The following is a 27,443-nucleotide window of genomic DNA, read 5'->3' on the forward strand; positions in this document are numbered from 1 at the left end:
TTTTCTTCATTCTTTATTACTTAAATAAAAACAAGTCACAAATAGTACTACTCTAAGACTGTAGAACAATATAAAATCAATAGAGGCTTGTTTTTTTCATGATCCGCAAAAATTCTTGTTCATTTATCTCACCATCACCATCACGGTCAGCTTCATCAATCATTTCCTGTTTATGAATTGAAACAAATTTTTAAATATTATTTGAAGTAGCATTTCTTCCTATTTGACTAACGTACTTGCAGATCACCAGTGCCACTTTTTACAGTGAACATGGAGACTCATTGCTTTATGGGAGATAACTCGGTGGGTCAGGTCTTTGGTTTCATGTGACATATGCTGTTCAGACTTTTTCCTGCACCCCTCAGTTCAAAGTGTTTATGTACTTTATGTAACTTGTTGAAAATACAAGCTCGTAAAGACATTGCAAGCCAATGAGAGATCTGGGACCTGAATGAACAGTAGTTACAAATATTTCTGCCTAGACAATGAGATTTATGGATTAAGAAAGAAACATGGAAATAAGGGAGAAGGAAGGAAAACTAAATTGGGTTAATTGAAGTCAAATAAAGAACCAAAAGTAAAATTTAATTGGAACACAACAAATTGGATTAGGAGAGGAATTTAAGCAACTGGATTAAGAGAGAAAACAAAAGGAAAACTAAATTTTTTTTTAAAAAACTCAAACAATAGTCTGTATGCAGGAGAAATATATTGAATAATCTTAATTGTTTCCTTTATGGATCTGAGAATTTGATTGAGACAGTTGATATTGCAATGCCATTGTTAAAAATGTAATTGCTGATAAATTTCATCCTTAACTTTTGTGAGAAGTTTGATTGGAAATCATTGTGCAAACCCAGCAAGATCTTAAAAGCAGGGACAGCAAGAGCAAGTTTGCTTGTGTGCAAAGCAAATGATGGAGAGATGTTAGTTAATTAGAAAACTCCAGAAACTTGCAACTCACAGTACATCTCTTAATCCCCTGAATATACTCATCTATTTGCACATAATAATGTTAAGTTCAATTTTAATTGATATATACCATATTTAAAAAGCAGATATTAAATAGGCTGATGCATAATTAAAATCTAATGGGAAAGAAGCCCTATTGTCTTCTGTGACTTCAGCAACTTTACCCTTTATTGTTTAATAGAGTAAAATGAAATAAAGGAGGGAGGACATTTGTATCGAGCATAAACATTGGTGTAGACTTGTTGGGCCAAATAATGTTTTGTACTGTAAAATGCAATGTAATTATGTACTTGCCCCATTTCATTATCTAGAATTAGATTCAACTGTCTCTTTTCTATTATTGGATAAAATTAAAGATCTAGGAAGCAAACCCAGAAACAGTGATAAACTTTTGATTCATGTACAGCCACTCAGACTTCACCAACATTCAATGAATATTGAATATATAGTCAGTGGCCCTGCTACTGCTCTTGCAAAACTTACATCATCGTAGTGATATCTCAAAACTTTTCCTACTTTCGGCCCCATATATCTTTGGATAATTATTAATGAATTATTCAGTTTTCTTATTTCTAAATTCGTTTTCATATATTTTCATATATGTCTTATATTTCCTTCATGAGTTCAATAATAGATAATAAATAGCAATATTGTTTGATAGTCTACAATAAACTACCAATAGCCTAACTATTCTATCTTATTCCCAAATCTCTAACCAAATATATCCAGTCTGGTTTAGTATTACCTCTAACCCTTACATTCTGCTGCTGTAATAGAATTTTTGATTAACACTGATAACCTGTTTTCTCCTATCCTATTTACAAAATATTGAAAAGGAATAATAATGTTCATTTTCTAGTCTAACCTTATTGTATGCCATGTTTCTTAATGCTATATGCCCATTGCAATTTTTGGCATCAACTAATCAGTTCTATTTTAAAACTTCAATGCTTCGGATATAAACCTGCCGCTGTCCATTTGGCAACCATACTCTATTTTCGGGACTTTCCAGTAATTTTTTTCTTTTTTAGCTTTTCTATTTTTATTTTACTTTCTGCTCCCTCATTTTGTTTTATTTCTGTCTTGATTGCCATTAAATCCTCTGTATCGTGGTATCGCTTTTGACTCTGAACAAAAAGGCTGTGTGTTCCAGTTTCACTCCAGGAACTTGGAGACACAGAATTTAAACCAATATGCGAGTACAGTGCACCATTCTTTCAGTGTCATTCTTCTTATTGTCTGATGAGACAAGAAAACAAGGCTGATGTGGGTGAATGTAAATAGCACAATAATTGTCCATTTGGTTTGACCAATTTATACTGACTCCTAAAAATAAGATTATCCAATTATTATCAAAACGCTGATTATGCAATGTCCCCCTGCTGCACCTTCAATATTATAACTAGGGAGAGAATAGGCCCCTCAAAGATCAGCAAGACAGCCAATGTGTGGAAGTGCATGAGATGGGGGAGACACTGAACAAATATTTTGCATCAGTATTTACTGTGGAAAACAACATGGAAGATATAGAATGGGGGGAAATAGATGGTGACATCTTGAAAAATGTCCATATTACAGAAAAAGTGGTGCTGGATATCTTAAAATGCATAAAGGTGTATCCCGGACCCGATTAGGTCTGTGGGAAGCTAGGGAAGTGATTACTCAGCCCCATGCTTAGATACTTGTATCATCTATAGTCACAGGTGAGGTGCCGAAAGACTGGAAGTTGGCTAACGTGGTGTCACTATTTAAGAAAGATGGTAAGGAAAAGCCAGGGAACTATAGACCAGTGAGCCTGACATCGGTGTTGGAGGGAATCCTGAGGGACAGGATTTACATGTATCTGGAAAGGCAAGGACTGATTAGGGATAGTCAACATGGCTTTGTGCGTGGGAAATCATGTCTGACCAACTTGATTGAGTTTTTTGAAGAAATAACAAAGAGGATCGAGGAGGTAAGAGTGGTGGACGTGATCTATATGGACTTTAGTAAGGCATTCAACAAAGTTCGTCAAGGTAGACTGGTTAACAAAGTTAGGAGAAAGTGAGGACTGCAGATGCTGGAGATCAGAGCTGGAAAGTGTGTTGCTGGAAAAGCGCAGCTTTGGTTAACAAAGTTAGACGTCATGGAATACAGGCAGAATTAGCCATCTGAATACAGAACTGGCTCAAAGGTAGAAGACAGAGGGTGGTGGTGGAGGGTTGCCTTTCAGACTGGAGGTCTGTGACCAGTGGAGTGCCACAAGGATCAGTGCTGGGTCCACTGCTTTTCGTCATTCATATAAATGACTTGGATGTGAACACAGGAGGTGTAGTTAGTAAGCTTACAGACAACATCAAAATTGGAGGTGTAGTGAAGAACGAAGAAGATTACCTCAGAGTACAATGGGATCTTGGGCCAATGGGCTGAGGAATGACAGATGGAGTTTAATTTAAATCAATGTGATTTTGGCATGGTAAAACAGAGCAGGACTTATACATTTAATGGTAAGGTTCTGCAGAGTGATGCTGAACAAAGACCTTGGAGTGCAGGTTCACAGTTCCATGAAAGGGGAGTTACAGGTAGATATGTTAGTGAAGAAAGCATTTGATATGCTTTCCTTTATTGGTCAGAGCATTAAATATAGGAGTTGGGAGGTTGTTGCAGCTGTACAAGACATTGGTTAGGCCACTTATAGAATATTGTGTGCAATCCTGGTCTCCTTCCTATTTGAAGGATGCTGTGAAACTTGAAAGGATTCAGAAGATTTACAAGCATGTTGCCAGGGTTGGAGGTCTGAGCTATAGGAAGAGGCTGAAAAGGCTGGGGCTGTTTTCCCTGTGGAGCATCAGAGGTTGAGGAGTGACCTTATAGAGGTTTATAAAAGCATGAGGGGCATGGATAGGGTAAATAGACAAGGTATTTTATCTGGGGTCGGGCAGTCCAGAATTGGAGGGCATAAGTTTAGATTGAGAGGGGAAAATTTTAAAAGGGACCCAAGGGGCAACTTTTTCAGACAGAGATTGATTCATGTATGAAATGAATGGCAGAGGAAGTGGCGGAGGCTGGTATAATTTCTATATTTACAAGGCATCTGGATGGGTATATGAATAGGAATGGTTCAGAGGGATATGGGCCAACTGCTGGCAAATGGAACTAGATTAGGTTAGGATATCTGGACAGCATGAACATGTTAGACCGAAGGGTCTTCTTCTGTACTGTACATCTCTATGACTCTAAGTGGATGTGCCACGCTTAAAGAAAATTGACCTCTAGTGCCTAGGGTTGTGCAGGTTAAGTGGGTTAGCTATGGTAAAAACCAAATGAGAGGTTGTGGTGATGGGGTGGGAGTTTCTTCAGAGAGTCAGTGTAGATTCAATGGCTGGATAGCCTCTTTCTGAACTGTAGGGAGTCTATGACTCTACCTAAGACCCACTTTTAATTCCAAATGTGTTACCAGTGAGATGGTGATTGGCCAGATACATTTGTGTTACTTGTTTGTACACAAAATAAAGTTTGGAAATTTTTCACAATATCTGGTAAATCCCAGTGTTTTATAGTGAACTATTGTATGATTACACTATTGAGAAGAACCAATTATTGGTTATCAGTGAATTTAAGAGAGTTACTGAGGAAATAAAGTTCCTGCATCTCTGATTCATCCCCACATCACAAATTTCTCCGATTTCTTAAAGTAATTGTCTTTCTGTCATTTTTGTTTTTTTTTTCCTCACTTAAATTAGATTAGATTAGATTCCCTACAGTGTGGAAACAGGCCCTTTGGCCCAACAAATCCACACCGACCCTCCGAAGAGCAACCCACCCAGACCCGTTCCCCTCCATTCACCCCTTGAACTAATACATCTCCCACTATGGGCAATTTAGCATGGCCAATTCACCTAACCTGCACATCTTTGGACTGTGGGAGGAAACAGGAGCAAACCCACGCAGATATGGGGAGAATGTACAAACTCCACACAGACAGTTGCCCAAGGTGGGAACTGAACCCAGGTCCCTGGCACTGTGAGGCAGCAGTGCTAACCACTGAGCCACCGTGCCGTCCTTGCTGTAGAGTGATTTCCTATTGCTTAAAATTCTATATAAAACAGCCACAGGTACACAGTAAGGTACAAAGATACAGTGCTCTGAAGAAGGGTTACTGGATGCAGACCATTATCTCTGCTTTCTCTCCACAGATGCTGCCTGACCTGCTGAATTTTTCCAGCAATTTCTAATTTTGTTTCTGATTTCCAGTATCCGCAATTCCTTATTTTTTTCTTAAATGCAGAGGACCTGATCTTAAGTAGGCAAACATCATAACATTGAGACATCACATGATCAGACCTCCAGAGTTGGTAACACTGTTCAGGTCAAGCATACCTATTCTGAACACTGCTCTGTTGGTCAGAGAAACAGTCCCAATACCCAGAAATTTGAACTTTTCCTTTTTACATTTACCAATCACACAATTATTCTTCATCTTATTAATACAGGAAACTCAGGAAGAAATCCTGAGATCACTCATCCTGAGGTCTTCTTAATTTTATCTCCTAATTCCAGGACCCCAGCTGGCTTCACTACAACCATGAATGTCTTGCTGTTTTACTTTTCTTTCTCAAAATAATTTGCTCAATTACAGTACTTACACTGCAACTTGGAGATCTCAACCCTGTAGGACACTCTGCAAAACAATTATCTGTCTGTGATGCTCACTGGAATCCTCAATTGCTAATGTCATGGTATTTCATATCTGCTGCTTGTATTAACAACTATGAATACTATGGTGTCCAGGCATTGCTCATAGCTCATTTCCTTCAAATGATCACAACTTATGCAATCATTCAGAACTGCCTACTTAACTGTCAGTTCAATATTCTCAAGGGATCCTACATTACCTCCAGATTACAGACTGACTTCTTTTTCTCAATTGTTCACTCAGCGTACCTCCTGGAAATGTATTCGAGGAATCCTTCAGCCTCACACGTAAGAAGTTCCCAGTAGATACACATCAAAGGTGCAAGACAAGAGAGATTTAAGGATTTGCATGAATCTTTGAAGATGGACAGATGGACAAAGAATTATTAAAACAGATATGTCTCCTTATGTAGCCCAAAGTCCTAAGTACAAAAGCTAGGAAAATTAGTTTGGCCTCAGCTGTAATACTGTTTAAATCTGGGAGAAAGGGAGGACTGCAGATGCTGGAGATCAGAATCAAAAAGTGTGGTGCTGGAAAAGCACAGCCGGTCAGGCAGCATCCAAGGAGCAGGAGAGTCGATGTTTAGAGCATAAGCTCTTCATCATTCTTGATGAAGAGTTTATGCTTGAAATGTTGACTCCCCTGCTCCTCAGATGCTGCCTGACTGGCTGTGCTTTTCCAGCACCACACTTTTTGACTACTGTTTAAATGTGTCCATCACATTCTAGGAAGGCTGTGATAGATTTAGAGACACAACAGAAATGATTTAGTATAATATACAAGGGATTGCAATTGGGTGGATAGGTTGGAAAATTTGGACTTGCTCTCTTTAGAGCAGAAAGAGTTAAAGACTGTTTAAAAATGAGAAGAGTTTACAGAATAAGCAAAGGATGGGTTTCTAATAACTAATGCATTAATAACCAGAAGGCACAGATTTTAAGGTAGTTAGCAAAAAAAATCAAAGGCTTCACAAGGAAAAGTCTTATTTAGAAGAGGGGTTAGGATTTGGAACATGTTGTTAATAGGATGGTGGATACGTATTCAATCGTAGCCTCAAGAGGGAATTGGGTACACACCTGAAGGAAAGAAAATGCTGCAGAGACATAGGGGAAAGAAAAAGCAGGGAAATTGCATTAGCGGGATGGTTCTACAAAGGAACTAGCACAAAAGGCCAAATGGACTTATTCTGTACTGCACTGTTCTATGATTTCTTGATGACACCAACTTTGAAAGAGTGAATACAAAACATGAAGCTAAAGTAGAATTATAGTGCAGCCTGTAGGTGCACTCAGCATAAAACGGCAGGATGTGGGTTATCAACCACAATTCCCCAAATTATGAACTTTAGATTACCAGTAGCTAACTAACCAAATCATGATTGGGGAGCAGGGAGGGTGGAGCAGGAAATTAAAGAAAGTAAACGTCACCATCTAATAATGACACCTGCAATTGTAAGAGCTAGTGGTGTAGGAGGCGCTCACACGAAGAGAAATTTGCTCCAGAAAACTCAATGCTTGCCCTTCACAACGTTGTTAGTGTGTAACAAAGAAAGAGTTACTGAAAAATAAATCAGAAGAATCAACAAAATCAAGCAGTAAGAGTGAAAACGTCTAAGATATTAAGGTAAGGAGAAACAAATAGAAAGAACATATGGTGAGAGGAAAGAAGTGTGACAAAAAGAAAAATGTTTCATAAGAATAAGCAAAGTACAAATTGGGAAACAATGATAAATCAAACACTGGGCAGAATCCTTTAGGGGTCTGATTAACATGACCATTGGCGAGATGTGTAGCATTATCAGGCAACAAGGAGGGCAAGGTCCAGCTTGATGTCAAGATCATTTTGCTCCATCTTTTATGCTTTTCACAAGCAGTGTGGCAACATTCTTGCTTAGCAACAGTAACATATCTACGGATGGTCATTACTACTTGTTAAGCACCTTAAAAATACCACAACTTAAATCATTTATGTGCAGATACCCACTTACCAAATTCAACAAACAGCAAGAAGTCAGGAAAAGTCGTCAAGGAAATGGATACAGCTCACCACTTGCTCTAAATAACTTTCACATTGGAAACCAGGCACCAGGCACGGTCCATAGGCAGCAGCCATGAATACACGACAACTAACATTGTCATCTGCCATAGCCCAGTCTTGAAGAACCTCATGGCAGATATCCAATTCACTTACAAGTCCCTTTTGCACTTCAATGCTATAATCACAGGATGCCCTGGCAGCTATCATCGTAATGCTGCAGCAAGGACACTCCAAGCTTGGCTACATGCACCCAGCTAATGGACTGGACCAGGCTGCATTTCCAGGCCCCTCCCTTGCTGTCATAGCATTTATTCACACTGAGACCACCTTGATCCTAAAAACTTCCCTGCCTTGCATTTCCTTGCCTTTTTGTGCTTTACTCCCTCAACCAGAGATACCAACTTCATATGTTTAGTGTCTTGCCTTATTCACATCGGGAGTCTCAACACAATATCAAGGACAGCAGACTCAACTCTGGGCAGTCAGCTTGGATCCTCTCCTCATAAAGAGCAAACCAAACGACTGGCAGCACACCACCATTCAGACTCTATTGTGCCCTGTTATGGACAGTTTTACTTCTGGAATGAAAGAGGCAGGTATTACAGATGATGAGAATGAGTGGCACAGCACTTATTTTCTGTGCAGGTGGAGAGAGATCCCGAGTCAGTGCATAGAGGCATGCAGGGTGAGTGCTGGCGGGGATTGGTTGGGTGAGAGTGATCAGGGAAGATGTAGCAGAAAATAGTTACAGTTATAGAGCATGAGCCTTGGTCGGAGAGATGGATTGAGTCTGAGGTATCAAAGAGAAGATGGTGAACCTTACTCCATTGGAGTAGAGGAAGACATGCTCTTCTTCTCACAGAGCTATGCAGTCCCCCAGACAGCTGAAACTACTTTAACCAGAGTGGCAACTCTGACCAAGCAAGCATAGACTGGTGTCCTACTGCTGGTCCTGAGAAGAAAGAAATCGCACTTAAACACCTATACCAGTCCAGGACCCTGTCTGCAAAGCAAGTTCCCTTCTGCCATATCCAGGGAAAAAAAGTTAGCAACTGTGCAGGGCAGCTCCAGATTGATAGGTGAACAACAGGATTTTTAATAAGACACTGACACCCAGAATGACAGTGAATTCTGGGATATCTGTTGATTGGCAAGTCATTCCAAAAATGATGCATGGTAACATGGTGGAAAACAGAAGGGATGGATGCTATGGGGTGGGGCAGGTAATTAATGAGGTGTGTTTTACAAGATCATGTGAGATAACTTCCTAGGCTTCATGTCAACAAACCACCTCCCCAAAAGCTTGATGCAAGTCAGGCTTAGCCTAAATGCAAATAATGAATAGCGAAGAAAAGCAGAAAAGAGAAAGAATTAGAGGAATTAAGTTTGAAAAAACTGACTATGAAAAGTAAAGCGGTGACATATTTTGGTTCACGCATTTGCTACATCTCTTAATTTTTAAATCAGTTGGCCATCCTTCCAGCCAAATAATCGTCAGTCAGTATGTGCTGCAAGTGAAAAAAAATTTAAGACTGAATTTTGAGCCTTGATAATGTCTTAAATACTACATCCATGTGGCTAATACAAGTAATAGCTTACTACCCAGGTAAAATATTGTTAAAAATTACCTGCAATTCCTCATCAGTTAGATTTTCACCCAATTCTTTTGCAACTCTCTTAAGGTTCTTGAATGATATTTTGCCAGTGCCATCATCATCAAACAACCGAAATGCTTTCAAAATCTCTTCTTTGGAATCTTTCTCACTCTGAGATAAATGAAGTGGTAAACTAGTTTAATCAGATTCTTGATTAACCTCTCACTACTAGTAAGATCTGAACAATAATTCTGATTGTTTATAAACGTATATAACACCTCACCATTTTCTGAGTCATCATAGCTAAGAAGTCATTGAAATCAATGCTACCAGATCCTTCTTTGTCAATATCTGAAATCATCTTTCTTATTTCTTCTTTTTTAGGTTCAAATCCCAATGCACGCATGGCAACCTAAAAATAAAGTTATCAAAAATTATCACAAGTTATCATTCAACTTTATAATACTGATGCAATTGGCCAGATCTTCTGACCCAAATTTATGGAATTCAGGTGAAGGTGGCACAAGTATGTTTTAAACGGCAAAGTGCAATATGACTGAAGCATTTCATGTCTAAACAGTTGGGAGTGGTGAGAGTGAGGACCAGGGACTGCTGGGAAGGTAAATTAATCCTTTAAAAACTTAGCTTGTGAATAGGTGGGGCATGCGCTGAGCAGGAGTGGATGCAGGACGGCTGAGTAAGTGAGGTAGTATATTTAAGCAGTTGCTTTATACTTCAGTACACTACTTCAGTAGTATCTCCCACCCATCCTCCTCCTCTAATCAGTAAAAGGTGCCGTGTGCCAATTTGGTAAGGTTACTAGTTTATTTTTCCAGTAGTCTCTGTGGGAATTCAGAGCAGTGGGAATGGATGTTAGGGCAGTTGCATGCTCCACCTGTAGAATGTGGGAGGTAAGGGTCACCACTAGTGTCCCTACTGACTTCATTGGTGGTAAGTGCACCTAACTCCAGCTCCTTGGAGACCATGTTAGGGAACTGGGGCTGGAGCAGGATGAACTTCAGATCATTTGGGAGGCTGAGGAGGTAATTGAGAGGTGTTACAAGGAGGTAGTCACACCTCAGGTACAGGAGAAAGGTAGATTGGTTACAGTCAGGGGACGGAAAGGGAACAGGCAGAGATCCCTTGCGACTAGTTTTGGATACTGTTGGGGAGAGGGAGAACAACATACTAGGGGCAAGCCATGGGATGCAGGTCTCTGGCACAGAATCTATCCCTGTCGCTCAGAAGGGAACGGGGGAGCAGAATAGAACATTAGTCATTGGGGATTCCATACTAGGGGGACAGATAGGAGATTCTGTGCCAACAAGAGACTCATGGTTGGTGCGTTGCTTCCCAGGTGCCAGGATTCGTGATGTCTCGGATTCTGTGTTTGGGATCGTTAAGGGGGAGGGGGAGCAACCCCAAGTCCTGGTCCGCATAGACACTAACGACATAACAAAACGATGGGGATGTAAGGCAAAAATTCAAGGAGCTAAGGTAGAAGCTTAGAGCTAACACAAACAATTGTTATCTCTGGTTTGTTACCCATGCCACATGTTAGCAAAGTGAGGAATAGGGGGAGAGAGAGCAGTTGAACACATGGCTACAGGGTCGGTGCAGGAGGGATGGATTCAGATACCTGGATAATTGGGGATCATTCAAGGGTAGGTGGGACCTGTACAAACAGGATGGTCTACACCTGAACTAGAGGGGTACCAATATCCTGGGTGGGGGATGTTGGGGACATGAGAAATTGTTGGCAGGTAGGATCAAGGAAAACCCTAAACCTTTCTACAGGTGTGTCAGGGATAAAAGGATGCCGAGAGTAAGGTTAGGGCCAGTCAAGGACAGCAGTGGGAAGTTCTGCGTGGAGTCTGAAGAGATAGGCAAGGCGCTAAATGAATATTTTTCAATCAGTATTCACACAGGAAAAAGACAATGTTGTCGAGGAGATAAATGAGATACAGGCTTTTAGATGAGGTGGGATTGAGGTTCATAAAGGAGGTGTAAGCAATTCTGGAAAGTGTGAAAATAGATAAGTCCCCTGGGCCGAATGGGATTTATCCTAGAATTCTCTGGGAAGGCAGGGAGGAGATTGCAGAGCCTTTGGCTTTGTGTTTTTATGTCGTCACTGTCTACAGGAGTAGCGCCAGAAGACTGGAGAATAGCAAATGTTGTCCTTTTGTTCAAGAAGTTAAGTAAAGACAACCATGGTAAATGTTAGACCAGTGAGCCTTCCTTCAGTTGTGGGAAAAGTGTTGGAAAACGTTATAAGGGATAGTCCTTTCTATATTGTTATAAATTCTAAGTTGATTAGGGATAGTCAACATGGTTTGTGAGGGATAGGTCATGCCTGACAAACCATGTTGAGTTCTTTGAGAAGGTGATCAAACAGATAGATGAGGGTAAAGTGGTGGTTGTGGTATATATGGATTTCAGTAAAGCATTTGATTAGGTTCGTCATGGTAGGCTATTGCAGAAAATACGGAGGCTTGGGTTTGAGGGTGGTTAGCAGTTTTGATCAGAAATTAGCCAGTTGTAAGACGACAGAGGGTGGTGGTTGATGGGAAATATTCATCCTAGAGTCCAGTTACTAGTGGTGTACAGCAAGGATCTGTTTTGGGGCCACAGTCATTTTTATAAATGTCATGGATGAGGGCACAGAAAATTTGCACATGACACAAGCGTTGGTGGAGCTATGGACAGTGCGGAGGATGTTGCAGGTTACAGAGAGACATAGGTAAGCTGCAGAGCTGGGCTGAGAGGTGGCAGATGGAGTTTAATGCCAAGACGTGTGAGGTGATTCACTTAGGAAGGAGTAACAGGAATAGACTGCTGGGCTAATGGCAAGATTCTTGGTAGTGTGGATGAGCAGAGAGATCCTGGTGTCCATGTGCAAAGATCCCTAAAAGCTGCCATCCAGGTTGATAGGTTTTTTAAGATGATGTACGGTGTGTTTTTTTTTATTGGTTGAGGCATCGAGTTTCGGAGCCATGAAGTCATGCTGCAGTTGTACAAAACTCTGGTGCAGCCCTACTGCATACAGTTCTGGTCGCTGCATTATAGGAAGGATGTGGAAGCATTGGAAAGGGTGCAAAGAAGACTTACCAGGATGTTGCCTGGTATAGAGGGAAGGTCTTATGAGGAAAGGCTGAGAGACTGGAGGCCGTTTTCGTTAGAGAAGAAGATTAAGAGGTGACATAATCAAGTCATACAACATGATCAGAGGATTAGATAGGGCGGACAGTGAGAGCCTTTTTTATTTGATGGTGATGGCTAGCAAGAGGGGACATAGCTTTAAATTGAGCGGTGACAGATATAGGGCAGAGGTAGATTCTTTACTCAAAAAGAGTAGTTAGAGCGTGGAGTGCCTACCTGCAACAGTAGTAGACTCGCCAACGTTAAAGGGCATTTACATGGTCATTGGATAAACATATGGATGATAATGAAAATGTGTAGGTTAGATGGGCTTCAGATTGGTTTCACAGATCAGCATAACATCGAGGGCTGAAGGGCCTGAACTGCGCTGTAATATTCTATGTTCTAGAAACCAACTGAAAGGCATTTTGATTTCTATCTAATCCAGGAATGATGTTGTTAATCCTACTTTACAATTTTGAATGTTAAACAGGAGACACCCAATCTAGTATTTTGGCTCAGCAACCCGTTTTGAGTTTATACAGCTCAGCATTTTACATAACATGATATGCTTTTGAACCATAGTAACTGGCATAGTTTAAGGAGCAGTGATTGTTCAATCTTCACTGTGAGAGAAGATCAGTCAAAACATTTAGGTGCAAGGAGATAGTTTAAGCTTCAGCAATGACTATGCATGCTGAGTACCTTTCTTCACCAGTACCATCCAGCACACTAATTTCAATTTTTAAGAAAAATCACACTCCAAGTAGTTTTTTTGTACTAAATGTATAGATTGCAGTGATGAATTAGTTACATTGGCAGCATCAATATGATGCATTATCATGAAGGTCAAACGACTGTCAATAATTACATTTAATTAAAAGTTGTCAAATTTTATTTTAAAAAAGTCAAAATCATTTGATTTAAAAAAGTACTATAATCTGTACGCAGGTATTAGTGAGGTTCAAGGGGATGTTGGGCCCAAAACTAACCTTAAAGTTGAGCATATAATTCCAATTTACATTATAGTACAATATTGAGAGGCTGCATTATCAAAATGCTATTCAAACATTAAGACAATAATAGATCTTAAAAATCCCATTTCATCTTGAGATGCAATAAGATGCAATATAAAATCAACTCAGAAGCAAACATTATTGTTCTTGTACAGTTTGCACAAACAAAACCTTTCTACTGAGGTAGCTGTGATTTCCCTGAACTGTTCTGTACTCCTTCTTTAGGACAACAATTATATTTGCTTCTGTTAATAGTCAAATCTCCTGGGAGCTTCCCAAAATCTTTTAATCTCTGGGCTTTCCAATTTAAAGTCAATCCTTGATTATCCTGAACCCAAAACAAGCTAATGGCTCTGAATATTTATCCTACTGGCTATAAACCACATAGTAAAAACAAATCTCCCATCAACACTCAGGAGCCCCTGCTCTCTAACACATATTGGATTAGATCACTGCTCCGGGAGGACTGTCTCATAGTTTTTTTTTTAAGAAATCACCGGTCAGGCAAGTAGTCAACCCCATATGATACTATTCTAAAATTCAAAATCTAAGAATGATTTTAATATGTTCAGGTGAATATTATGTACAGTTCTTCATGAAGATGTGAACACATTGGAGACTGTGCAGAAGAGGTTTGCAAGAATGGCTCCAGGGATGAGAACCTTCAGTTATGAAGTTAGATTAGCAAAGTTGGTACTGTTTCCTTTGGACAGGAGAATGCTTCCAGACCTGGAGTGTTTGGTTAGAAATCTTCAGTCTATAAAAAAGCTGAGAAAGTCTAAGCTTTCAGTTTTGAGAGTATCCATGTAAGAAGAGTTTACAGTTCATAGCAAAGAGCTAGAAGACAATCAGCGATTTCAAACTTAAACATTAAACATATAGAGTTGTAATTTATCTCGATTTGAATCACAGTAAGTTGATGATTTTGGAGAATACATGAGAGTTTGTTTTATTGTGTTTCATTTAAAATATTTCAAACTGTGTCTAGATTATTTGTTTTTCATCTTTTGTGGAATAAATATCTGCTCTGTGACACAATAAACTTCGACTATGTTTCAACAAATGACCACTGGATGTAGGTTTGGCGGCTGAACTGGAAGGTTTGTTTTCAGACGTTTCATCACCATACTAGGTAACATCTTCAGTGAGCCCCCGGATGAAGCACTGGTGGTATAGTCCGTTTACTATTTATGTGTTTGGGTTTCCTTGGGTTGGTGATGTCATTTCCTATGGTGATGTCAGTTCCTGTTCTTTTTCACAGGAAGTGGTAAATGGGATCCTTGTCAATGTGTTTGTTAATAGAGTTCTGATTAGAATACCATACATTTACCAATCCCTGAGCAAAAGAACAGGACATGATATTACCATAGGAAGTGATGTCACCATAGGAAGTGACATCACCAACCCAAGGAAACCCAAACACATAAATTGAAAGCTGGCTACACCACCAGTGCTTCATCCCGAAGCTCACTGAAGATGTTACTTCGTATGGTGATGAAACATCTGAAAACAAACCTTCTAGCTCAGTGAGCATACCTATATTGAGAGCCTCAACTGAGCTACAAATCTTCTCAAAACTTGCCAAATAACCACTGGGTTAACATATAATCTATGATGGCATATTTCATTCCGGAATCTGACTTGTCCGTATTAACAGACACCATATGTTTTATTAATTGTTTGCTCCACCTGCATTGCCACTTTTAATGTCATATGCATTGTGTGTTTTTAAATGATGACTAAATATTGCATAACAGTGATGATTGTATTATTTTAAAGTACCTTGATTTCCTTTACATCAATAGTTCCAGAACCATCAGTATCAAACAAATCAAAAGCCTCACGAATTTCTTGCTTTTGTTCCTCTGTTAGATCAGGTCTTGGCCCAGCCCTTTTGCGTTGTGATGATCCAATGCCAGTTTTCCTAAAACTTGATGCCTAAAGACAATTTTTGAAAAAGAAATTGTGATTGATATGTGTTTTTAAATGCCGATGATTTGCACAAACAGAACCTACTTGCAGTCTTTTAATATAGCCACGGAGACATACAGCACAGGTGCCCATAAGGATCCTTACCAACTTTTACAGATGCACCGTAGAAAGCATGCTATCTGGATGAATAATGGCCAGGTAAAGCAACTGCGCTGGCCAGGACTGTACAAAACTACAGAAGCTGGGTATGCACAACCCAGACCATCATGGAAGCCATGGACTCCACTGACACATCCCATTGCTGCAGAAAGGCTGCCAACATCATCAAAGACTCAACCCACCCCTGTAATGTTCTCCTACAACCTCTTCCACTTGAATATAGAAGCTTGAACACGTACAACTGCTGGTTCAAAAACATCGTCGTTCCTGCCGTTATTAGACTAATGAATGTACTCTCTAACTTCAAATAATGCTGATCTTGCTAATATTTATCTTGCCTCATTTATATCCTATATATACACAACACAACCTGTATGTCTTATTCTTAAATGTTTGCACCCTATGATCTGTACAACCATGAATACTATGATCTGCCTTTACTGCCCGTAAACAAAGCTTTTCACTGTACTGAAGTAAGCGTGACAATAAATCAATCAGGTGATCATTCATTTCATGCATCTTTCAGCTCTTTGCTACCATTACAGCTCACTGGGGGACCACACTGGAAATCAAAGCCCACTATTCCAAGAGTTGTCACAGAAGTTGAAGATGCATAAGAGTTCCCAATTGCCTGTCTTTTAAGATTCAAGTTGACAAAAACCATCAACCAGGTTAATAATCTTAACAAGTGTTACTATTTATTATAAATAAATAGGATCTAACCACAGGTAATCAATACGGACCATCACAATATAAGTCCAATAGTTAAAACACAGCCTCCTTACGAAACTGCCTATTCACAAAGACAGACATAAAAAACTTGGGTGCTAAGGGTAGAAGGGGAAAACTAGAACAGCATTGAGATGATCCTTTTGGACCGGACATCCTGTTCATCGATCAATCTCTCCCCCTCTCTCACTTTCTTCAAGTTGTCTTTCACTTCCTTCTAGGAGGCTCAGAACAACTGACTCACAAATTAGAATATCTCAGACATTGGTTAAAAGTCACAACTTATAGCAACTGGTGAGGGAAAATAAATTGGCTTTCTTAGAGTGTACTTTTGTTACTGCAGAAATAATAGCCTTTTCTTTTCCAAATGTTCAAAGCTTCTACTACCTTGGTCCCACCCACAAGCTGTACAGCTACTTGGGAGTCAACATATTGTGTCAGTAGGCAGATGGCGTTTGATATCAGCAACTGGTTAATATTCCACAAATCAATTGGCCACTTGTTTCCAACTGAACTACATTTGGTACACACTCCCTGGCTCATGGTCACCTACAACTAAACGGCCCCCAACTAATAGAACAAATAAGAGTGTAAACAGTTTAAACAATGTAAACAGTGTAAACAATGTGTGCCGGTAGACTTACTTTATAAAGTACAGTAATCCCTTTACAATCCTCGATTTTTAAAACATTCCATTTCCCATTTCAGTCCCCAATTAAAAATACAGAAGAATAAGAACATAGTCTTTACAGCAGAACAATCTAAAACTAACTTTGTCCTGGTCTCTTCCCAAAACATCAAATCTCTCTCAGACCTAAATATGTACTCTTCCCTTAAAACAGTCCCTGTTTCCCAAAACTATCTTGCATAAAAGGATTGCTTCAAATCTCCCTTCTTCCTGTCAGTGATGGTTTTAAATTGAAGGACTTTCACACAGAGGAAAGCATCTTTCATTATTCATTTCATCTAAGTTCTTCATAACTTAAAAAAAATTACATCTTCCTTCAGTCTTTTCTGCTACAGTCAAAATAGTCCCAATATCTTGAGACTCTGCTGACAACCATGTTTTGCCACCTTTACAATACTAGCTATATCTAATTAGTGCGTTCCAAGTATAGGTACACAATCCTTTATCCAACATGCTCAGGACCAGCTGGTTTGCAGAATTTGGAATCGTCTGAATTCCAGAATAAGTATTAGTTCAACTGAAATTTTAAAAAATCTTACAGCAGACTCACTGTAAGGGCCCTGAGACAGAATTGAGGCCTGGCAGTGTTGGGCCACTTCCCCCCATATTGCATCTGAGTGACATGCATCGAGTGGGTGTGGAGTTGGGTTAACTGTTGTATGCCAAACAACCTTGTTAATGATATAAAAATTTCACAAAACAACTTCAGATTTTGGAGCTTTTCAGATTTCGGATAAAGGGTTTTATTGTGCTTAAATGAGTTATATACTGACATCAATCACAAATTGTACATTGATTCCCCAAACCCAAAGCTGAACTTAAATAAAAATTATCAAGTTTACTTCAAAACCGGTTTGGTATAAACTTTTTTTAAAATCCATTCACAGGACATGAACAAGACTGGCCAGGCCAGTGCTTATTGCTGATGCCTAATTGCCCAGAGGTTAACCACATTGCTGGGGTCTGGAGACACATGTAAGCCAGACCAGAAAAGAATGGTAGACTTCCTTCCCTAACAGATATTAGTGAATCACTTAGATTTTTTTTGGACAATTAACAACCTTTTTTAATCTCCAATTTTTATTGAATTCAAATTCTAACAACTGTCATGGTGAGATTTGATCCTGTATCCCCAGGACATTACCTGGGTCTGCGAATTAATAGTCTAGTGATAATCCCATTAGGCCATCACCTCCCCATATAAGTGTATGGTACAAAATGCACATCTTATGTTTTGTTCTTTTCATTAACCATGAGCCATATGTTTATAATAGGGGTGAGTAGTAAATCAGAGGTTCAGACTAATGCTTTGGAAACATGGGTTCAAATCTCACCATGGTTGCTACTGAAATTTAAATTCAATAGACTGAAAGCTATCAGTTGTTGTAAAATCTAATCTGGTTTATTAATGTCCTGTAGAGAAGAAAATCCACCATGCCTAAATGCTCTAGCTTACATAGGACTGCACAGCCACAGTATATGGTTGACTTTTAACAGCTGCCTGAAATGCCTTAGGAAGCCACACATTCAAGTGCAACTCAAGATAAATGTTCTAGGTGCAATAAGTGCTAGCCTTGCCAGTGACACCCATATCCTTTGAAAATTTTTTAAAAATTGGAAACTAAAATGAGCCTAATGGCATTTTAGATTGACAAATAAAAACTGATCACATCTGCTACGTATTTAAACTAAAGTGGAAAGGTAATGGGAATTTTTTTAGATTAGATTACATTACAGTGTGGAAACAGGCCCTTCGGCCCAACAAGTCCACACTGACCCGCCGAAGGGCAACCCACCCATACCCCTACATTTGCCCCTTATCTAACATTACGGGCAATTTAGCAAGGCCAATTCACCTGACCTGCACATCTTTGGATTGTGGGAGGAAACCGGAGCACCCGGAGGAAACCCACGCAGACACGGGGAGAACGTGCAAACTCCACACAGTCAGTCGCCTGAGACGGGAATCGAACCCGGGTCTCTGGCGCTGTGAGGCAGCAGTGCTAACCACTGTGCCACCGTGCCGCCCACACCTGAATCCACACCTGAAAATAGTGGAAAGGGAAACAAGGACAAGATCAAAGACAGAACTGAAAGTAAGAAAAATGAACAGCAGAGAATTCAAGCAGTAGTGCAATGTAAAGGTGGACAACACTAAAAATGTTAAGACAAGAAGACTTAAAGTCTTGTGTCTTAATATGTGAAACACTTGCAATAAAGCGTATGAATTAGCCGCACAAATAGATATAAATGCAATAGATATTATATAGTTGGGATTGTGGAGAAATGGCTATAAAGGTGCCCTGAGATGGGAAGTGAATACCCAAGAAGAGAAGAAAAGGAGATGAGATAGCAAAGCTAGTTAAAAGAGTACATCAACACAACAGTAAGGAAGGATATTAGCTCCGGTGAAGTGGAATCTGAGTGGGGAGAGTTTAGAAACAGCAAGAAGCAGAAACTGATAGTGGGAGTTACATATAGACCCTCAAAGTGTTTGGATAACATTGGGGAAGTCATTAAACAGGAACTTAGAGATGCAAGGAATAAAAGCACAGCTGTTATTACAGGTGATTTTATATCTGCATATAGACTAGGCAAATCAAATCAGTAACAATGCTGTAGAGGCCTAATTCCTGGCATGTATACAAGATGGTTCTCTGGATCAATACATTAAGGAACCAACTAGAGGACAGACCATCCTAGACCAGATATTGTATAATAAGAAAGGAATAATTGGCAATCTAGATATGCAAGACCCCTTGGGGAAGAGTGAACATAGCATGATAGAATTCTTCATAAAGAGGGAGATTGGTAGAATTGAGTCTGAGATTAGGGTCATGAATCTAATTGGGGAAAACTATAATGGTATGACGTGTAAGCCAGCTATGATAAACTGGGCAGCATTAATTAAAGAGATGACAGTGGATAGACAAAGGCAAACAGTTAAAGAGTACATGGAGGAAATGCAACAATTGTTCATTCATGTCTGGATGAACAGAAATAAAGTGGGAAAAGTGAAATGGCCATGGCAAATTTCCAGGGGAAATTAAGGATGGTATAAGACTCAAAGAGAGGCATACAGATTGGCCTAGAAGAGAGGCAGACCTGGATTTCAGAAAAAGAATATTAAAGGATTAATTAAGAAAGGAAAAATCAAGTACAAGAGTAAGCTTGCAGGAAACATACAAACTGACTGTAAAAACTTCTTATTTAGGTAAAGAGGTAAAGATTAATAAAGACAAACATAGGTCCCTGAGGAAACAGGAAAAGCTACAATGGAGAAATGAAGGGTTGGAGACCAATTAAACATATATTTTGATTCTGTCTTCACAAAGAAAGATGCTAATAATGTGCCAAAAATATTGGGAACACATGGTGTGACAATATAAACTTCAAAATTTCAACAGCTTCATGGATTGAAAGAATCAGAAATAACTCTTTCTGGAATAAATTAATTCCCCGAGATGAAAGGGACAAGGAGTTAAAGGAATTAAAAGCTATCCACTGTCATCTCTTTAAGTAATGCTACCCAGTTTATCAAACATGGCTTACACCTCATACCATTATAGTTTCCTCCAATTAGGTTCATGACCCTAATTAAAAATTAATTAACCATCCCTAGGAAAGGGTTGAAAGAACATAAACAAGCTGTTTCCTGGGAAAAAGGGGATAATACTGCTCGATAACCTGCTGACTCAGGACAAATGGGCAATTAAGCGAATGTGAGGACTGCAGATGCTGGAGATCAGAGGCCAGATGACAGTGGTGCTAGAAAAACACAGCAGGTCAGGCAGCATCCGAGGAGCAGGAAAATCGACGTTTCAGGCAAAAGCCCTTCATCAGGAATGAGGCTGGTAGCCTCCAGGGTGTAGAAATAAATGGGAGGGGGGTGGGGCTGAGGAGAAGGTAGCCAAGAGTACAATAGGTGGATGGAGGTGGGGATGAAGATGATAGGTCGGAGAGGAGGGTGGAGCAGATAGGTGGGACGGAAGATTGGCAGGTAGGACAGGTCATGAGGATGGTGCTGAGCTGGCAGGTTGGAACTGGGGTAAGCTGGGGGGAGAAGAAATTAGGAAACTGGTGAAGTCCACATTGATGCCCTGGGGTTGAAGCGTTCCAAGGCAGAAGATGAGGCGTTCTTCCTCCAGGCGTCGGTGGTGAGGGAGTGGCGGTGGAGGAGGCCCAGAACCTGCAAGTCCTTGGCAGAGCGGGAAGGGGTGTTGAAATGTTTGGCCATGGGGCAGTGGGGTTGATTGGTGAGGGTGTCCCGGAGATGTTTCCTAAAGTTCTCTGCAAGAAGGCGTCAAGTCTCCCCAATGTAAAGGAGACTGCATTGGGAGCAACGGATACAATAAATGAAATTGGTGGTGGGGTCCGTTTGGAGGTGATGGAAATGTCTGTGGATGATGCGGTTTATGTGAAGGTTGGTAGGGTGGAAGGTGGGGACCAAGGGGGTTCTGTCCTTGTTGCGGTTGGAGGGATGGGGTTTGAGGGCCGAGGTGCGCGACGTGGATGAGATGCGTTGGAGTGCATCTTCAACCATGTGGGAAGGGAAATTACGGTCTTTAAAGAAGGAGGTCATCTTGTGTGTTCTGTGGTGGAACTGGTCCTCCTGGGAGCAGATACAGCAGAAACAGAGGAATTGGGAATATGGAATAGCATTTTTGCAGGAGGTAGGGTAGGACAAGGTGTAATTCAGGTAGCTGTGAGAGTCGGTGGGTTTGTAAAAAATATCAGTGTTAAGTCGATCGTCATTGATGGAGATGGAGAGGTCCAAGAAGGGGAGGGAGTTGTCAGAGATGGTCCAAGTGAATTTAAGGTCAGGGTGGAATGTGTTGGTCAAGTTGTTGAACAGCTCAACCTCCTCGCGGGAGCAAGAGGTGGCGCCAATGCAGTCAACAATGTAGCGGAGGAAGAGTGGGGAGTAGTGCTGGTGTAACTAAGAAAGATGACTGTTCTATGTAGCCAACAAAGAGACAGGCATAGCTGGGGCCCATGGTTACCCCTTATGTCTGGAGGAAGTGGGAGGATTCAAAGGAGAAACTGTTAAGGGTGAGGACCAGTTCAGCCAAACGAATGAGAGTGTATGTGGATGGGTACTGGTTGGGACGTTGGGATAGGAAGAAACAGAGGACGTGGAGGCCTTGGTGATGGCGGATGGAGGTTTGGATGTCCATGGTGAAGATGAGGCTTTGGGGGCCAGGGAAACAGAAGTTTTGGAGGAGGTGGAGGGCGTGGGTGGTGTCTTGAACATATGTGAGGAGTTCCTGGACGAAGGGGGAATAGGATAGTATCGAGGAAGGTGGAGATGAGTTTGATGGGGCAGGAGCAGGCTGAGACAATGGGTCGGCTGGGGTGGTCAGTCTTGTGGATCTTGGGAAGGAGATAGAATCGGGCAGTGCGGGGTTCTTGGACTAGGAGGTTGGAAGCTGTGGGTGGGGGCTCTCCTGAGGTGGTGAGCTTGTGTATGGTCTGGGAGATGATGATTTGGTGATGGGGGGGTGGGGTCATAGTTGAGGGGCCACTAGGAGAAGGTGTCTTTGAGTTGGCACCTGGCTTTTAAGACTGTCTGTAAGAAGGAATGCTCTGAAGTAAAGGGTTAATTGCAGGACAGGCAGTAACAAACGGACTCAAAACCCTGAATGTAACAAGGAACAGGGAAGCTATTTCTCATAAGGCGGTTAGCTACAGACTTGAGGTCTCCAAAAGTATAAACAACATTGGGGATGAAAGAATTATCACTAATGTCACACCACAAACTTGAAAGCGAGAAAATTCTATAAGAATCTAACACCAGAACAATTCAGCAGCAGAACTCCGAAGAATGACACTGCACAAGGATTGAACTTTGGACAGTTCCAGAAATGGACAATGTTGGTTGAATTGTAGCTAAATTCCACTATTAAGCGGGCAATATCCAAATTGAGTTGAGACCTAACTTGCTTAACATGTCATATTTTGGTTGCTACATGTAATAAAGTTTAAACCACTGTTTCAGTATTTGTTTGTCTTTGAGATTTCTTATTAAGTAGCTGAATTAATGGTAGTTTGTAGTGATTTACAAACAATGGTCCAGTGAGACACAGGAACAGAAGGAAATCGATTTTATTAGGATTTTGGTGTTGCTGAAATTGATGGGATGAGAGGCTGACTAATCCCCATAGTCTGACAATCTATTTAAGGAGTACTTAATCTACTTAGAGTACTTTTGGAAGTGGCCCTAGAAATACTGGATGCATATTGATCATTTTTCAAGATTCCATGAACTCTGAAACAGTTCCTTTGGATTGTAGGAAAGTTAATGTAACCCCACTGTTTAAAATAAAGTAGGAAAAAACAGGGAATTATAGACCACTTAGCATGACATTGGTCATAGGGAAAATGTTCATTATGAAATGTTCATTATTAATAGCAAAGCATTTGGAATGCAGAAACAGGATCAGATAGAATTCGCATGGACTTATTTCAAATGGAGAGGGAGGATCGAACGAAGGCACAGCATTCAGTGGAGATCATATGGATGGCACTGAGGAACAATAAAGGATTTTAAACTGTAATAATATTATGAAGCAGCTCTGAAATGCTATATTGTATAATTTCAGTAATTAGGCAAGTGTGTGGCCATACCAGAGTAATTTTAGAGTCATAGAGTCATAGAGATGTACAGCATGGAAACAGACCCCTCGGTCCAACCTGTCCATGCCGACCACATATCCCAACCCAATCTAGTCCCACCTGCCAGCACCTGGCCCATATCCCTCCAAACCCTTCCTATTCATATACCCATCCAAATGCCTCTTAAATGTTGCAATTGTACCAGCCTCCACCACATTCTCTGGCAGATCATTCCATACACGTACCACTCTCTGCATGAAAAAGTTGCCTCTTAGGTCTCTTTTATATCTTTCCCCTCTCACCCTAAACCTATGCCATCTAGTTCTGCACTCCCCGACCCCAGGGAAAAGACTTTGCTTATTTATCCTATCCATGCCCCTCATAATTTTGTAAACCTCTATAAGGTCACCCCTCAGCCTCCGACGCTCCAGGGAAAACAGCCCCAGCCTGTTTGGTCTCTCCCTATAGCTCAAATCCTCCAACCCTGGCAACATCCTTGTAAATCTTTTCTGAACCCTTTCATGTTTCACAATATCTTTCCGATAGGAAGGAGACCAGAATTGCAGGCAATATTCCCACAGTGACCTAACCAATGTCCTGTACAGCCGCAACATGACCTCCCAACTCCTGTACTCAATACTCTGACCAATAAAGGAAAGTATACCAAACACTTTCTTCACGATCCTATCTACCTGCGACTCCACTTTCAAGGAGCTATGAATCTGCACTCCAAGGTCTCTCTGTTCAGCAACACTCCCTAGGACCTTACCATTAAGTGTATAAGTCCTGCTAAGATTTGCTTTCCCAAAATGCAGCACCATGCATTTATCTGAATTAAACTCCATCTGCCACTTCTCAGCCCATTGGCCCATCTGGTCCAGATCCTGTTGTAATCTGAGGTAACCCTCTTCGCTGTCCACTACACCTCCAATTTTGGTGTCATCTGCAAACTTACTAACTGTACCTCTTATGCTCGCATCCAAATCATTTATGTAAATGACAAAAAGTAGAGGATCCTTGTGGTACTTCACTGGTCACAGTAGGTCTAGTTTTGCAACTTCTCTAGTAGGTACATCCACATACTGAATCAGAAAATTGTCTTGTACACACTTATGAAATTCCTCTCCATCTAAACCTTTAACACTATGGCAGTCCCAGTCTATGTTTGGAAAGTTAAAATCCCCTACCATAACTATCCTATTATTCTTACAGATAGCTGAGATCTCCTTACAAGTTTGTTTCTCAATTTCCCTCTGACTATTGGGGGGTCTATAATACAATCCCAATAAGATGATAATCCCTTTCTTATTTCTCAGTTCCACTCAAATAACTTCTCTGGATGTATTTCCGGGAATATCCTCCCTCAGCACAGCTGTAATGCTATCCCTTATCAAAAATGCCACTCCCCCTCCTCTCTTGCCTCCCTTTGTATCCTTCCTGTAGCATCTGTATCCTGGAACATGAAGCTGCCAGTCCTGCCCATCCCTGAGCCATGTTTCCGTAATTGCTATGATATCCCAGTCCCATGTTGCTAACCATGTTCTGAGTTCATCTGCCTTCCCTGATAGGCCCCTTGCATTGAAATAAATGCCGTTTAATTTATTAGTCCCACCTTGTCCCTGACTGTTTGACTCACTTCTGTTCTCAGCTGTATCTGATATTATTAATGGAGGATTTTAGCTTTAATATAGATTGGAAAAGATGGACAAGCAAGGTAATTAATTTCTGGAATATGTTTGAAAGAGGGCGCTGGGAAGAGAGTTGGGGGATTATTGGGAGCCCTGCCTTCTCCCTTCCATTCCACATACCAACCCTTCCTTCCAGCTACTAACTGGATTCTGGATTTATTCCTCCCATTGACTAACCAGGTCGTACGCACAACCTGTGTTCACCTATCTCTATGTCACCATTCCACCCCTCTCCCCATCCCAACCCACTTTATCTGCAGCTGCTCCTATCCCCACCTCCATTCCTGAAGAGTTATACCCAAAATGTTGACTTCTCCACTTCCTGATGCTGCCTAGCTTGCTGGGTTCTTCCAGCCTCCTGCTTGTCTACTTTGGATTCCAACATCTGCAGCTTGTTTGTCTCAAACCATGATCTAACTACATGAGAAACATGCTTCAGGCACTAATTGGTCTAGTTCTGCATTTTGAATCAAACGAATATCAGCATTCCTGATGAAGGGCTTATGCTCGAAACTTTGATTCTCTTGCTTCTCAGATGCTGCCTGACCTGCTGTGCTTTTAGAGCTCCGCACTCTTGAATAAATATCAGTATCCATTGTGTGATGGGGTGGAAATGTCAGGAATTGGCTGAGGAGGACCACGGAGACAGCACTTCAATATGTTTAACATATTGATTTATGAGCTGTGGGAAGGCAGTGAATGCAAATCAACGCAAATCAACAGAATGTTTCCTTGCCCAAACTTGGTTCGATACCACAGACTTATGGAGTTAAGTTGAAGATTTCAATGAGTACTAGCTATTGTACACTAATTTCTGGTGGTCATTATAATCAGGTTGTTCTGTGAATGCGTGACTAATCTATGAGAGTAGTCTCCCACCTCTGGCACCAGTCCCCAGATGTTAGTGAGGGCAATTATTTTTAAATTGACTGGCTAGGTATGCCTTTGGAATGTTCTGAGTTCATGTCAAGTTTAGTTTGGCGCTTATTTTGCTTTGCAACTTAAGCGACTGAGTGATTTGCAGGGATACGTCAGAGAAATACTACTCGTCTGATTCCTCAGGCCTCTTCACTCGAGGAGTGGCCTCCTTGGAGTAGCTTTGTCTCATTTACTCTGCATTTGATTTAAGGTTTCCTGAAGAATCCAAATCATGTATACAGTACATTGTTCTGGTTAGATACAAATCTATCTTTACTTTGGAATTTGGTCAATTTTTTTTAAATTCCAGAAGCTGATGGACACCAAACACAACAGCTTCAAAAGACATATAGGCCTTGTAGGGAGGGCAGGTTTTTTTTTCCCAAAGCCATATTAGTGAACTAGTTGTCTTCTTATAAATAAGCAATTTATTTCCAAATCTTCAAAGTACATAACTACAATTTCTCAAACTACCACATTCTCCATGTTACTAGGCCAAAAGTTTATAATCCAGAACACCTTATACCAACTATTGTCCAAAAAAAAACAGCCGTTTTTCTGAAGTTGTAAATAGAGCTGCTTCGTATAAAATGACAATTTGCACATTAAGGCGTTTGAAAGTTTAAAGCTGGGACTCATATGACATGGTTGCTTTCGCCTCAACTTTCAATAAAGGGATCATTCGAGAGACTGAAATTTGGCATGCCCATTTGATCGAGTGAATCATAACCAATATTTTGGATCTGTAAATATTTAACTGAAAGTATAACTTATTTTCCTGTAAAGTAAAATTCTGTTTTAAAGCCTATTAACATAGGCTAAATTTGATTTGATTTGATTTGACTTGACTTAGCCGAAACTTGCAGTAGTAGATTTAATTATGAATTACACACCAAGAAACAAGGGTCCACTTATTGAAATCAATAAATCCTTCTGGATAAAGAATAGTTAACTGGACCAGGAGCTCTCAGTGGGCACCTCTGACACGTTTTATAAAGTGGAGGAAAGTGAAAACTAATTATTCAGTAAATTACTGAATAAATAATCAACCCAATAGGGAACCCAACCTTACCATTGTCCGAAGCAAGCAGTTAAACTATATAAAACAAAACCCGAAGCTGATATCTTGCGCCGACCGTTTTATCTTTCCAACGTAAACAAACTCTCGAGGACCTCACTTCGTTTCCCAGACAAACGGACACTCAGTCGTCAACAATCGGGGCGAGCGCGCTGACGTCACCTTAACCGGCACTCCAGCTGACCATTCACAAACTGGTGTCA

At 40.6% G+C, this 27,443-nt stretch overlaps 1 protein-coding gene across 1 annotated transcript; it reads right to left on the reverse strand.

The window, feature by feature from the left end:
* LOC122539335 (caltractin) lies at positions 1 to 27,376 on the reverse strand. The gene is made up of 5 exons (XM_043674055.1): positions 27,235 to 27,376; positions 15,216 to 15,371; positions 9,563 to 9,691; positions 9,313 to 9,450; positions 1 to 166 (listed from the first exon to the last, which is right to left on the reverse strand). Exons 1-5 carry the CDS (start codon positions 27,235 to 27,237, stop codon positions 77 to 79), a joined length of 516 nt encoding a protein of 171 aa, XP_043529990.1. The 5' UTR covers positions 27,238 to 27,376; the 3' UTR covers positions 1 to 76.
* Positions 27,377 to 27,443: the final 67 nt, after the last annotated feature.

Source organism: Chiloscyllium plagiosum, chromosome 32 (assembly GCF_004010195.1).
Source record: "Chiloscyllium plagiosum isolate BGI_BamShark_2017 chromosome 32, ASM401019v2, whole genome shotgun sequence".
Lineage (NCBI taxonomy): Eukaryota > Metazoa > Chordata > Chondrichthyes > Orectolobiformes > Hemiscylliidae > Chiloscyllium > Chiloscyllium plagiosum.